The 13751-nt window shown below is 45.2% G+C and overlaps 1 protein-coding gene across 1 annotated transcript; it reads right to left on the bottom strand.

The window, feature by feature from the left end:
* Positions 1 to 1733: 1733 nt before the first annotated feature.
* Positions 1734 to 2902, bottom strand: LOC126698610 (dehydration-responsive element-binding protein 1A-like). Its single transcript, XM_050395960.1, has one exon. The coding sequence runs from the start codon at positions 2691 to 2693 to the stop codon at positions 1977 to 1979; it is 717 nt and encodes a 238-aa protein (XP_050251917.1). The 5' UTR covers positions 2694 to 2902; the 3' UTR covers positions 1734 to 1976.
* Positions 2903 to 13751: the final 10849 nt, after the last annotated feature.

Genomic DNA, 13751 nt, shown 5'->3' with positions numbered 1-13751 from the left:
TTTACCGGTTTACTTCAACCTCGTACCATTTGAAATTATCATCATATATAATATTTAGTAATTTATAAAGTATGTTATTACTTTATTAAGCCAAGTGATTATTGTCATGTATATTATTTGACTAATTTATAAAGTATGTTATTACTTTATTAAGCCAAGTGATTATTGTCATGTATATTATTTGACTAATGCTGGTACCACAACTCGCCCACGAGTTGTGATTAGTAGACACCCTCCGCCAATCACGCCACATATGCAAGTTGCAACACCAGCAGCATATCTCATATTATTTAGTAATTAACAAAGTATGTTATTACTTTATTAGGTCAAATGTGTGTGTGAGAGAGATTTATTATAAATAAACAGCTATATTGTGGATATTTATAAAGAAGGTTCGGTGAAGTTGCATTCCCAAGTCCCAACACTTGTCCACCTGCATTGCCTTTTTTAATAATATACTGTATCACACACTTGTCCACCTGCATTGCCTTTTTTAATAATATACTGTATCACAATTCAAACCAATGCCTTTTTTTTATTTCCAAGGTGGAGTTTGGAATTTGGATAGAGTTTTTGATCTTGCGTGCGTTGTTTTTCTGTGGATTCTGTGTATTATTAATGGAACTGTAAGTGCTTTTTTTCAATAAATATAATTTTAAAATTAATTTTAAGGTACTTTTATACTTTTAAAAATTATTTTACTACAATATAAAATACAATATAAAATGCTTTTCAGCCCTAACTTATCCAAACAGACAAAGTCTCAGTCATCAAACTTTTTAGCTGTTTTAAAGTTCCAGAGCAGAGAAGCTTGAAGAACCATGATGAGAGTTTCAGACGGCAGCACTCGAACTTCGTCAACTTCTTCTTCTTCTTCTTCATCATCATCATCATCAGAACATTTTACATTTATGGTTATGTGTTAACACTTCATCTCAAATAGGAGATTCCCTTTATTTCAAACCAATGCCTTTTTTTTATTTCCAAGGTGGAGTTTGGAATTTGGATAGAGTTTTTGATCTTGCGTGCGTTGTTTTTCTGTGGATTTTCTGTGTATTATTTATGGAACTGTAAGTGCTTTTTTTCAATAAATATAATTTTAAAATTAGTTTTAAGGTACTTTTATACCTTTAAAAATTATTTTACTATAATATAAAATACAATATAAAATACTTTTCATCCCTAGCTTATCCAAACAGACAAAGTCTCAGTCATCAAACTTTTTAGCTGTTTTTAAGTTCCAGAGCAGAGAAGCTTGAAGAACCATGATGAGAGTTTCAGATGGCAGCACTTGAACTTCGTCAACTTCTTCTTCTTCTTCTTCTTCATCATCATCATCATCATCATCATCAGAACATTTTACATTTATGGTTATGTGTTCACACTTCATCTCAAATAGGAGATTCCCTTTATTTATTTATATATTTTTGATAATCACCTTATTTTCACTCATCAAACACAAAATCCAATTTACTTTATGTTAAAGAGTATTTGTAATGGACTGGTCATCCTGTCAAACTAAAAGTTTGATATAGCTAACCCAAAAACATATAGTGTCAACAATGAACTAGCACTGCAGCTTTCTTCTCACCCTCTTCTGCATTCCCATTTCCAAGACCTAAAAAGGCGTGAAATTTTTGTTCATCATCTCGGGTTTTGCTCAGATTTGAGCTTTCTTAGATGTATGTAAATGTCCCAAATGGGTATGCTAAAAATTAAGTATAAACATACTATTTCACAAAAGTTTCCATTATACATTATGAAAAAAGGACTATAGTTCTTTTTGTACAATATATGATTCGCCATCTCCAACTTTCCCTCACTTCCAACATATACATATAACTTATGCGATTCTCCACAAAAAAAAAAGTATACATATGCATAACTTATACACACTTCATTCTGAAAAAAAAAAAAAACTTATACACACTAACACTTGAGCATTAAGTTATAATATTTACTAATACCAACCAAATTTAATAATTCCATAATGACATGTCACTATCAGCTTCCATGTTTTCTCCGTCATAACAATGAGGTGGAGGCAACAGCATCCCTTCTGCCATACTTCTTAACAACTCTGGCATGTCGAAAACTGCCTCATCATCCATAAAAAGCATCCTTTCTGCCTCTGCCTCTGCTGCTGCCGCCGCCGCCACTGCTGCTGCCACAGCCACTGCTGCTGCAATTGTTGCAGCCGCCGCATTTTCTATACTCAGCTCATCCCCAGAAACCCAGTCCAACTCTGCAGGTCGAAATGCCTCGGCCGCCTCCGCCGCAGCTCGCTGAATATCCTTTGCGGTTGGTGACGCCGGAACCGGCAGCCGCCACGCCGAGTCAGCAAAATTGAGACACCCGGACCTGCCACGGAGTGCAATCGCGGCCACGTCATGTGCACGTGCTGCCATTTCTGCTGTGGGAAAAGTCCCAAGCCAAATCCTTGACTTCTTGTTGGGCTCGCGGACTTCAGAAACCCATTTTCGTGGGTTCTTTCTCCTCACTCCACGGTACACTGGGTGTCTCGTTTCTTTAAACTTCTTCCTCCCATCTCGTTTTTTTGGATTCTTTGAAGCCAAAATGACCTCTTCGTCTGACAAGTTCACCATGTGAATAGTGTCACTCCCGAACTCCGAGGAACAAATACTAGACCCCATTAGATACTGTGGGTCCGAGTAATGTCGTAAAACATCCATGTATGTCTCAAAAGGGTTGTGTTTGTGTTTGTGTTTGTCTTAAAACATCCGAGAAATGTCTTAATTAGGACAGCACTCTTTTTATCTCTCACTCAGTACTTCTAGTGAGCTTGTGTTGAAGTAGTAGTGTAGCAGAAGATGTGAGCAAGCAAAGCAAAGCAAAGCAAAGAGTTGCGTTTGTGTTTGTGTTTGTGTTTGTGTTTTTGGATTAGTTTTAAGAAGAGTGAGAGTTGGGACACGTATATATATATATAGACGTTATGTGATACAAAGAGTTAATGAAGTGACACGTACGGAGGGGGGATAATTGAGGCAGGCTGTGAAGAAGTTCCCATGCCGACGGTTTCTAAAATTTGGATTGGAAGATATTTGTATCAGTTGGATTTTTCTTTATATATATAGAGCCAAGTGGATTGTGGGGTTTTCGTTTGGATAATTTTGTCCGGTTCGGGACTTTGAGTGAAAGTGATTGGGGCCTATTTATTTATTTATTATTATTTTTTAAGTTTTGTCGTTGCTCAAAGGTAGCCTTGTGTGGTATGTCTTTATAGCGAATGAATATTGGAAAAGTTTAGAATCACATCATTTTTCACAATTTTTTATTATAATTGTGATATAATAGAATATGATTGATAAAAAAAAAAAAATTTGCTAACGTGTTTCCTAAAGACACACTATAATTTTCATTTTTAGAAAAAATTTTCTTAAAAATTAAAAAAATATTAATAAATTTTTCAATTTTCCAAAAAATATTTCTAAAAATTCTGGTTGCGTAATCCACAATGAATATTTTTGTTGCGTAGTACAGGTGTCAAATTCCAGAGTCAAGGGACAGTCTGCCTTTTTTCACTGTCACTGTGCATAGTCTAGATATTTTACCAACATTTTTTTTTTTTTTTTTTTTTTGGTAACTTGCAGTTTGTATCGGTACGAGGAGACAAATTACTCGCCATTTTCCTTGATCTTATTCCAATGCGATAAGTCCACAATTATAGCCCGTAACCACTGTTACATATAACTTATTGTGAAAGTATTGTAATAATATTGTGAATGATATTTTTGTTTTAATACTAGTATTTTGTAGTCTATTACTATTTTAAAACGTGGGTTCAATCTCCGCCTATATCAAATCAGAAATGATAGTCTTAAATTAAAACTATTTAAAAAAAACAAAAAAACACTTTCTACCCCCCTAAGTCTCTTTCCTTATTTTATTTTATGTAATCACCACTAACCAAGTGTGATTAATCACCTAAAGTCTAATTCATTTTAATTACCTAATTAACTAAGAACCAATCTTAGGGGCTCCTAACTAATTAAGGTAACCAATAGTCTCAAACCCAAGGTTTTTGAACCTGAAAGTTCAATTACATGTTGAGAAAGTGTTAGGATAGTACCTTATTTTAATTTAATCAAAACGATCACATTTTGAAATATAACTTAAATGCATAGCATTTGTTAAAGAGTTTTTGTACAAACAATAAATATATATAGTGTGGGGCCCGGCCCAAAAATGATGGGCTATTCCAAACTCAGGCCCGTCCGAGGAGCGTCCTGTCCAAAGAGAAGCCTCATATAACGCGCTATTCAACCCCAAAAGTGCCAAGGAAACCTGTCCGAGGAGTAACTCCTCCTCGGACATCACGAAACCCAGACGAGGAACTTGCCCCAGCCATTTCAGCTCATCTTCCCAATATATAAAATGAATTAAATCCAAAATATCTCACGGAAGGCTACCACCACATTAATTGCGCCCCAACCACCCTCTTGGCCGCATTAATGAGGAAAAGACTCCTGAACAGTATCGCCTTGGCCTCTGCAACTCACAAAGGGTCTGATGAGGGCGTCTGATGGGACAGGTGCTCAAGTGGATGCTTGGATGATTAACAGGTGTAAGGTTGAGATGAAAAGAAGAGAAATATATAATGTAGTAGAGTCCCTCAAAGAAGGGGACGGGAAAAACTGTATCAGGAACAAAGAAAGAAATAAAATCATACTTGAGAAAGATCAATTCTTGTGTTTTTATTTCCTTTTTGCAAACAATAACATCCATGCATTAGACCGAACAAGCTCACTGAGGCTAAGTTCTTTGACCCATCCTCTACAAATATTTATTGTGGGTTGCGCTTTGGGCCAAGGCCTAATCAACATAAGTTGGGCCAGGAAAATCGTGCAACTATAATTGGCGCCGTCTGTGGGAAGAGCTAAGGCATCAGCTAGTGCAACGGTCGAGCATGGAAGAACTAGATCCACACCAGGAGGATCCTCACCAAGCTAACTCCCAGCGGACACGACCCGCCGAGTCCCAGAGGCAAAATAACCCAACCAACCCAGGCGGCAGGGGGAATCGTGAGGGAAGTGTGCATACTATCCGGACGAGCCAGAGTCACACTCAGACAGGAAGTCACGTGTCTCAGAGGCGAAATAGTCACCAGGCCATGCAGCGAGAGATAGATGACTTGAAAAGGAAGTTACGACGTGTACAGCGAAGACGATCTCCCTCTGACTCAGGCGAGTCTTCTAATGCGAAGGACATGAGTTACAGACGAAGGTCAAGAAACCCCCCAAGTGAGACCTTTTCTTACGAAAAGGAACCACGCCCAGTACGGAAGTTTGAGAGCCCATCCAGCAAAGGTTCGGGGAGCGACGCCATGAAGAAGGCGTTGGATCAGGTCTCAAGGTCACCCTTCACGAATAGAATCGAAGGGGCTAAGCTGCCAAAACGCTTCAACCAACCAGTATTCGCCATCTATACCGGCATAACGAACCCGGTAGAGCACGTGAGTCAGTTCAACCAAAAAATGGCGATCTATTCGCAAAACGAAGCCCTAATGTGCAAGATCTTCCCATCCAGCTTGGGATCGATGGCGATGAGGTGGTTCAACAGCCTGAAGACGAACTCAGTAGGCTCCTACAAGCAGCTCACTCAAGCTTTTTGCTCCCGTTTTATTACAAACACCAGAGTCCCTCGACCTCTCAGTTCGCTACTGTCCTTATCCATGCACGAAGGAGAGACCTTGAAAGCGTACTCGGATAGGTATTGGGAGGTGTATAACGATTTAGATGACAACCATGATAATGTTGCTATCAGCACGTTCAAAAGCGGCCTCCCCACCTGGCATGGCTTAAGGAAATCCCTCACCGGAAAACCAGTTACTGACGTCCAACAGCTAATGGATAGGATCGACAAGTACAAGAGAGTGGAGGAGGATCAGCTGCAAGGGAAGGGAAAGGAGAAGGTTATCCCCCTTAAAGCAAATGATTTCAGAACGGAACGTCACAATCCTGGTCAGTCGAGGAGAGATTTTCCGCGACAGGCTGGGCAGAGCAACCCGCAAACAGTGAATGCCGTATTCAGAGAGCCGGTACAACAAGTACTGGAGAAAGTAAGGGATGAACCCTATTTCAGATGGCCGGGAAAGATGGCTGGAGACCCTGCCAGACGTAATCAGAACTTGTATTGCCACTACCATCAGGACCACGGGCATACTACTGAGGACTGCAGGAATCTGTGGAATCACCTGGATCAATTGGTCCGAGAAGGAAAGCTACGTAACCTGCTGCACCCATCGAGCGGCCATCCCGGCCAAGCAACACAAGAGCCTCGGAGGGACGTGTCTTTAAGACCCCCCACCGGGACGATACATGTCATCCTCGCTGCACCGGGAAGAACTGGGCCACCCATCCCCAGGGTATTAGCCGTGGATCGCCTTCCCTCCGAGGGCAGGCAAAGGGAGTCCAAAAAGTTAAAAAAGGGAAGCTCTTTGATACTGGGATTCTCGGATGAGGATAAGAGAGGAACAATCCAACCTCACGATGATGCCTTGGTGGTCACCTTGCGGATTGGGGGCTTCGATGTGAAAAGGGTGTTAGTAGACTCTGGAAGTACGGTGGAGATAATGTACCCCGATCTATACAAGGGGCTGAACTTGAAGCCGGAAGATTTGACAGCTTATGACTCCCCCCTTCTCAGCTTCGAGGGGAAGATTGTTACGCCAAAGGGGCAAATCCGACTGCCCGTACAGACTGGGGCGGAAGTGGTGGAGGTGAATTTTATCGTGGTCGACGCTTATTCACCCTACACCGCGATAGTTGCAAGGCCATGGATCCACAGCCTAGAGGCCGTGACCTCCACACTTCACCAAAAAGTAAAATACCCATCCAGAGGACGAGTAGAAGAGATCCGAGGAGACCAGGCCATGGCCAGGAAGTGTGTGGTGGCCGCCATTTTACATCAGCCCTTGGCCGAGTCCTCGGTCCCGAAGAGCTTATAGCAACCAGCCTCCTCGGCAAAGCAAGACGAGGGGCTGGCCGAGGAGATAAGGTGTGAAGGTTTAGATAAGGTTGCTGTCAGCAATGACCCGGAGAAGTTCATTCAGGTCGGCTCTGAATTGCCCTCTCAAGAAAAGGAGGAACTGGTCAGATTTCTCAGAGAAAATGTCGACATATTCGCTTGGGACGCCTACGATGCCCCGGGAGTTGATCCCAGCCTCATCTGTCACCACCTGAACGTCAACCCCTCTTCCACTCCGAGGAAGCAGCCACCCCGACGCCCTTCAAAGGAACACGCTAGTGCCGTAAGAGACGAGGTGGCAAAGTTGAAAAGAGCAGAGGCTATCAAAGAGGTCTTTTATCCCGAATGGTTGGCGAACACAGTGGTGGTAAGGAAGAAGACGGGGAAGTGGAGGGTCTGCGTGGACTTCACGGACCTGAACAAGGCGTGCCCCAAGGACTCATTCCCTCTACCCAAAATCGATCGATTGGTGGATGCAACCGTGGGGCACCCCCGAATGAGCTTCCTGGACGCCTTCCAGGGCTATCATCAGATACCCCTTGCGCTAGAGGACCAAGAGAAAACGGTTTTCATGACGCCCATCGGAAATTATCATTATAAGGTGATGCCATTCGGGCTAAAGAACGCGGGCTCAACCTACCAAAGGATGATGACTCGGATGTTTGAGCCACAACTGGGCAAGATCATTGAGATGTATATAGACGATATGGTTGTGAAGAGTAAAAGGGTGTCCGAGCACGTAAAAGACTTTGGAATAGTCTTCGCTATCTTAAGGGAGCACCGGTTGCGGCTGAATGCCTCCAAATGTTCATTCGGGGTCGGGTCTGGGAAATTCCTAGGGTACATGGTTACCCACAGGGGAATAGAAGTAAGTCCTGACCAAATCAAAGCCATTAACAGTCTACAGACTCCTCGGAACCCGAAGGAGGTACAGAAGCTCACTGGCATGATTGCGGCATTAAACCGGTTCATATCGCGATCGGTGGATCGATGTCGGCCTTTTTACCTTCTGATAAACAAGTGGAAAGAGTTCAAATGGTCGGAGGATTGCGTTCAGGCTTTCCAGCAGCTTAAGGACTACCTGTCCCGACCACCCATCATGTCCAGCCCGGAGGCAGACGAGGTGCTGTTTGCCTACATCGCCGTAGCTCCCCACGCCGTAAGCCTGGTACTAATACGGGATGATAATGGGGTGCAGCGACCGGTGTACTATGTGAGCAAATCACTACATGAGGCCGAGGTGCGATACCTACCTTTAGAAAAGGCAATTCTGGCGATAGTGCATGCAACCCGGAAGCTTCCTCATTACTTTCAGGCGCATACGGTCATCGTTCTAACTCAGCTTCCCCTTCGAGCCGTGCTTCGAAGCGCTGACTACACAGGAAGGATCGCCATGTGGAGTGCTCTTTTGGGGGCTTTTGATATTAAATATATGCCCAGACCCTCCGTCAAAGGACAGGTCCTCGCAGACTTGGTAGCGGAGTTTGCTGAGCCCTCTATAGAAACGATGACCGAGAAGAAAGACCTGGGTGGAAAACTGGTTGGCGCAATTTCAGCCGGGGAGACCATGCCTTGGAAGGTCTACGTGGATGGCGCGGCCAACCAGAGAGGATCAGGAGTTGGGATAGTGTTAATATCGCCGGACGGCGCTGTCATTGAAAAATCATTAAGACTCGGATTCTCGGCTACGAACAATGAAGCCGAATACGAAGCCTTACTTCAAGGAATGGCAATGGTTCAAAGATTGGGTGGAAGAGTAATAGAAGCCTTCTCGGACTCCAGATTAGTGGTCGGACAAATGATGGGAGAGCCAGAAGCTCGAGATACCAGGATGCAAGAGTATCTGGGACAAGTCAAACGGCTACAGGCGAACTTTGAATCCTTCAGTCTGACGCACATCTCCAGGAGCGTAAACACTCATGCAGACTCGCTGGCCACTCTTGCCACATCCTCGGCACGTAATTTGCCACGAATGATCCTAGTCGAAGATCTAGTCAAGGCCAGTCCCATCCCATCAGCGGAAACCCGACCCAAGTCCATCAAATTAGACAGAGTCCCAGTTGGATGGACCCCATAAGGAGTTTCCTCCAAGACGATATCCTACTGGAAGAAAAACTAGAAGCCGAGAAGATACGTAGAAATGCTCCTCGTTTCTGGCTATCAGAGGACCACAAACTCTATCGGCGCTCCTACTCTGGACCGTACTTGCTCTGCGTACATCCAGAAGAGTCCGAGTCTCTACTTGAGGAGTTGCATGAGGGAGTATGTGGAAGTCACACCGGAGGAAGATCGCTGGCGCACAGGGCACTCACCCAAGGATACTGGTGGCCGAACATGCAGAGACAGGCCCAGGAATACGCTAAGAAGTGCGATCAATGCCAGAGGTTTGCCCCGAATATCCACCAACCCGGAGGGGTTCTCAACCCACTCTCCAGTCCATGGCCGTTCGCGCAATGGGGTCTTGATATTGTCGGGCCTTTCCCCAAGGCTGCGGGGAACAAGCGATACATAATAGTCGGAACCGATTACTTCACTAAATGGGTGGAGGCTGAACCTTTGGCCAACATCAGGGACGTGGACGCCTAGAAATTCATCTGGAAGAACATTATCACCCGCTTCGGAGCTCCGAGAACACTCATTTCCAACAATGGTCTTCAGTTTGACAGCAAGAATTTTAGGGAGTATTGCCGTGAATTCGGGATCGTTAATCGATATTCCACCCCCGCATACCCTCAAGGAAATGGGCAAGTCGAGGCCGTAAATAAGGTCATAGTGAACGGATTGAAGAAAAGACTAGATGAGTCAAAGGGGAGATGGGTAGAAGAATTACCGCACGTCTTGTGGACTTATCGGACAACGCCGCGGCGTTCAACCGGTGAAACCCCCTTCTCAATGACTTATGGGGCTGAAGCCGTGCTTCCGATCGAGAACAATTTCCCCACGTTGAGGTCTAGCTCGTTTACCCCAAGCGATAACGATGAGTTGCTAGGAAGAAGTCTGGACTTAGCCGAGGAAAGAAGGGAAAAGGCCACAATTCACATGGCCTACTATCACCAGAAGCTGAGACAAGGGTACGATGCTAACGTCAAATTGCGGCCCCTGGGTCCAGGTGATCTCGTGATTAGGAAGATTCTTGGCAGCGCAAAGAACCCCTCTTGGGGCAAGTTGGGGCCCAATTGGGAGGGACCATACCGTGTCACATCCGTGGCCGGAATAGGCGCCTATTACCTAGAAGATTTGGATGAAAAAGCTCTACCTGACCATGGAATGTAAATAACCTCAGGAGGTATTATTATTAATAAGAATGGTTTAGCATACGTTTTCTTTTATGACTATTCGCCGCTTGCCAGTCTACATTACAACTATTTATAAGTTTTAAACAAAACCTAAGTCCTGCATGGCTCCTCGGACCACAGACTTAGGGGAAATTAATACTTAAGCCAACTATTTATAAGTTTTAAACAGAACCTAAGTCCTGCATGGCTCCTCGGACCACAGACTTTTGGGGAAATTATTACTCATGACAGTTCATAGTTTTAAACAGAACCTAAGTCCTGCATGGCTCCTCGAACCACAGACTTTGGGGAAATTATTACTCATGACAATTCATAGTTTTAAGCAGAACCTAAGTCCTGCCTGGCTCCTCGGACCACAGACTTTTGGGGAAATTATTACTTGTGATAGATTGGGAGATTATTACTTAAAGAAAATCCTTTTAATGCGTGTGCGCAGTTTAGTACCATCGCAGTCATCAAACGCGCAGCGCCAAAAACCCATTTCTGTTTTGACTAATAACCTGTGTCTACATTGTGGCAAATGTTTGAAATAAAAAAGAGCAATACTAGCGCACATCCGTAGTAAGCAAAACGAACATTTTATATTAATATTCCGAGTACATTAGAAAGAGAGGTCCTTACAAAAAAGGGAAAAGTAGGATAACTCTCATTTAAAAAAAAATATATAAAATAAAATAAAATAAAACAAAAAATAAAAACTATTTACAGAGATTGAAAGCCTAAAAGGCTAGGCTTGAGCAGGAGGATCTTCTTTCTGCTCGGGCTGAGGAGGAGGAACCTCGATGGTAGAGTCTGCGGCAGGATCCTTCGCCATATCAGGCACAAGGACGGCATCAGGCACCGCCAGGTCCTGCTCTGAAGCCACTTGGGCGTCTTCAGGATTCGCACGGATCTCCCGAGGATAGAAGATGCTCTCGGGCAGTCTTAGTGCCGAATCCGCAGGAACTCCTGCAGCGTCGAGAGCATGAGCCCATGAAATGTCGCAGTACTCTCTGCATACCTCAGGAATCTCCTCGGACAGCCTGGCCTCCGTCTCTTCGGCCCCGAGCTGGCGAGCAGCATTCTTCTCAGCCTCTATGGCCTCTCGGATCAGCTGGGCCTCCTTCTTAACCAGCCTCAGCTCATCCTCTACCTTTTGCAGGGCAGTCCTGAGATCCTGCACTACCTGCCTCTCGGTGGCGAGGTCAAGCTGCGTCGTGTACAGCTCTTTGCGCTGGTCCTCCGCCTGAGTCTCGGCACTCTTTAAACCAGCCTCTGCACTTTTGCGCCGGTTCTCCGACACCTTGAACTCATCCGTGAGTTTAAGGTGCTCGTGCTTGAGGGACCCCAAGGCTTTCTCCATCTCCGCCCGAGCCTGGATCTCAGCGTCAACCCGACTACGGCTATCGCGGCAAAACTCATCAGCCACGAACACCTGCTGAGTAATTTGCGAACGAAACAAGAGTGTTAAAGAAATCTAGCAGGGATAGGTAAATTAATAAAACAGTAAAAGGATTACTTACCAACGCGAGGTCCCTTTTTAGGGATAGGAAGAGCTCGTGCTGAGAGAACCGCCTATAGGCCTCCATGTCCCGAGGAAGGAGTAGGGGTTGCTCTAAGGCGTCAGCCACATACCCTGCTCGGCCTCGGTTATACTCTCGGACCGAAGCATTGGAAAGGATGGCCACCCCTTCCAGTTCCAACTTGGGGTTCCATGCACGAGGGGCAGCGCGCACTTCAGCAACGTTCTCCTCATCCCGGCTCTCCGAGGAGTTACCCCTTCTGCTCCTTGGCGCCCGCGTGGTCTTTTGCTGCTTGGTCGGCTGGGCAATCACCTCACCTTCCTCAGTAGTGTCAACCGGCCTCTTCTTCTTCAGGTCCGGATTAACCTTAAGACCAGGGTCCGAGACGCCCTGGGGGACCACAGGGGGAAGGGATTTGACCTTTGATGGACTTGGTCCCTTCGATGGCTGAACCTTTGATGACTGACCTTTCCCTCGGGAGGACATCAGCTCCTTTAGAGTTTTTCCTTTTCCTGCCATGGGCTCTACCTCTTCGTCTGAAGTATCGTCCGAGCAGATAACGATTGAGGGAACACCAACTGCGGAATGTTGGTCCTGCTCTACTTCGGGATTAGAAAACTCCACCAAGGGGTTTTGCTGAATTTCCTCCTCAAAGTAAAACTTATCTATCTCCTCTTCAAGGGAAAGACGAGATGATTCAGCCTCTTCTTCAACCGAAACAGCAGCACCAGGCTCGTTTACCGGAGGTAGCTGCTCCGCTAAGTAGGGATTTCTGACACCTGGCAACACAACTGGTGGCAAATCATGGTCAGCTAGGAATCCGTCCTGGGACACGTCAATTCTAGCCAGCCTCGGACTGCCAGCCCTTATAGCGTGACCGACTGCCTGAAAAGCGCTGCTCAGAGGTTGGTAACCCAGAACCAGATGGGCCGCACGCAACTGTCCGTCCTGGGCGACGTAAATCTCCGATCTAAGGAGATAGTTCAACGCCGGCACGTTCACAAAGTTAATCCGAGGAGCAACGTGACTTTTGTCTGCAAACAAACCAAGAAAAGTGAGGTTAGACCATGAAATTTTCCAATTACAAAGAAAGCAAGAAAAACAACCCCTCAACACTAAATCCTTTCCCCAAAAAGGATCAATCCTAAAATCTCCGCACCTGGGTTTCCTGCCCGAGTCGGACAATGAATACCGTCGAACCACTCCCCAGAAGCAATGAGGAAGTCATTCTTCACGGTCTTATTGGAAACTGGAAGACAAGAGATCAACCTAACGTCCTCGTTCCGGGATTTAAGATAATACCCATCATCCCCGAGGCGGTGACATTCGTACAGATAAGCCACATCGTGCCAAGTAAGGCCTAGATTCATCCGCTCGTTTAGGACATCTACACAGCCTAGTATCTTGAACATATTCGGGGCACACTGATACGGCGTCAACCTATGGTTGAACAGGTATTCCCTTGTGATCCTACGCATGGGAAGTGTCATCCCTCCCTCTATGAAAGCAATCATGGGGATAACGACTTCTCCCACAACTCTATCTGTCAATACTCCTTCCAAAGGACAGTACCGCAGCCTAACCCCAGGGGGAATGTGATATTTAGCCCTAAAGGCCTCCATAGCGGCTGGAGTTTTAACTAATTTTTCGAATCTACCCATCTGAACTGAAAGGGGGAAATGAAAGTAGAGACCACGAAGAAAAGTAAAGTCCGAGGAGGGAATTGAAACGGAGAGAAAAGCGAAATGTACTGGTACCTTCACAAAACGCTCAAGGGGACGCCTGGAAATCTCTCTTGGACGAAACGCTTCACAAGAACGGCTACGGCGGCGTAACGGACGCAAGTGTTCGTATATCTCTGGGATTCGATGGAGTTCTCTGGAGTCTTTTGAGGTTTGCGAAATGCAGATGAAAGAAGAAACTGAACCCCTCTGACGTCTTATATAGCCGGGAGGAGAGAGAAAAG

Source organism: Quercus robur, chromosome 9 (assembly GCF_932294415.1).
Source record: "Quercus robur chromosome 9, dhQueRobu3.1, whole genome shotgun sequence".
Classification (NCBI taxonomy): domain Eukaryota; kingdom Viridiplantae; phylum Streptophyta; class Magnoliopsida; order Fagales; family Fagaceae; genus Quercus; species Quercus robur.
The sequence above is the reverse complement of the archived record's forward strand: the minus strand, read 5'-3'. Positions and strand labels throughout refer to the sequence as shown.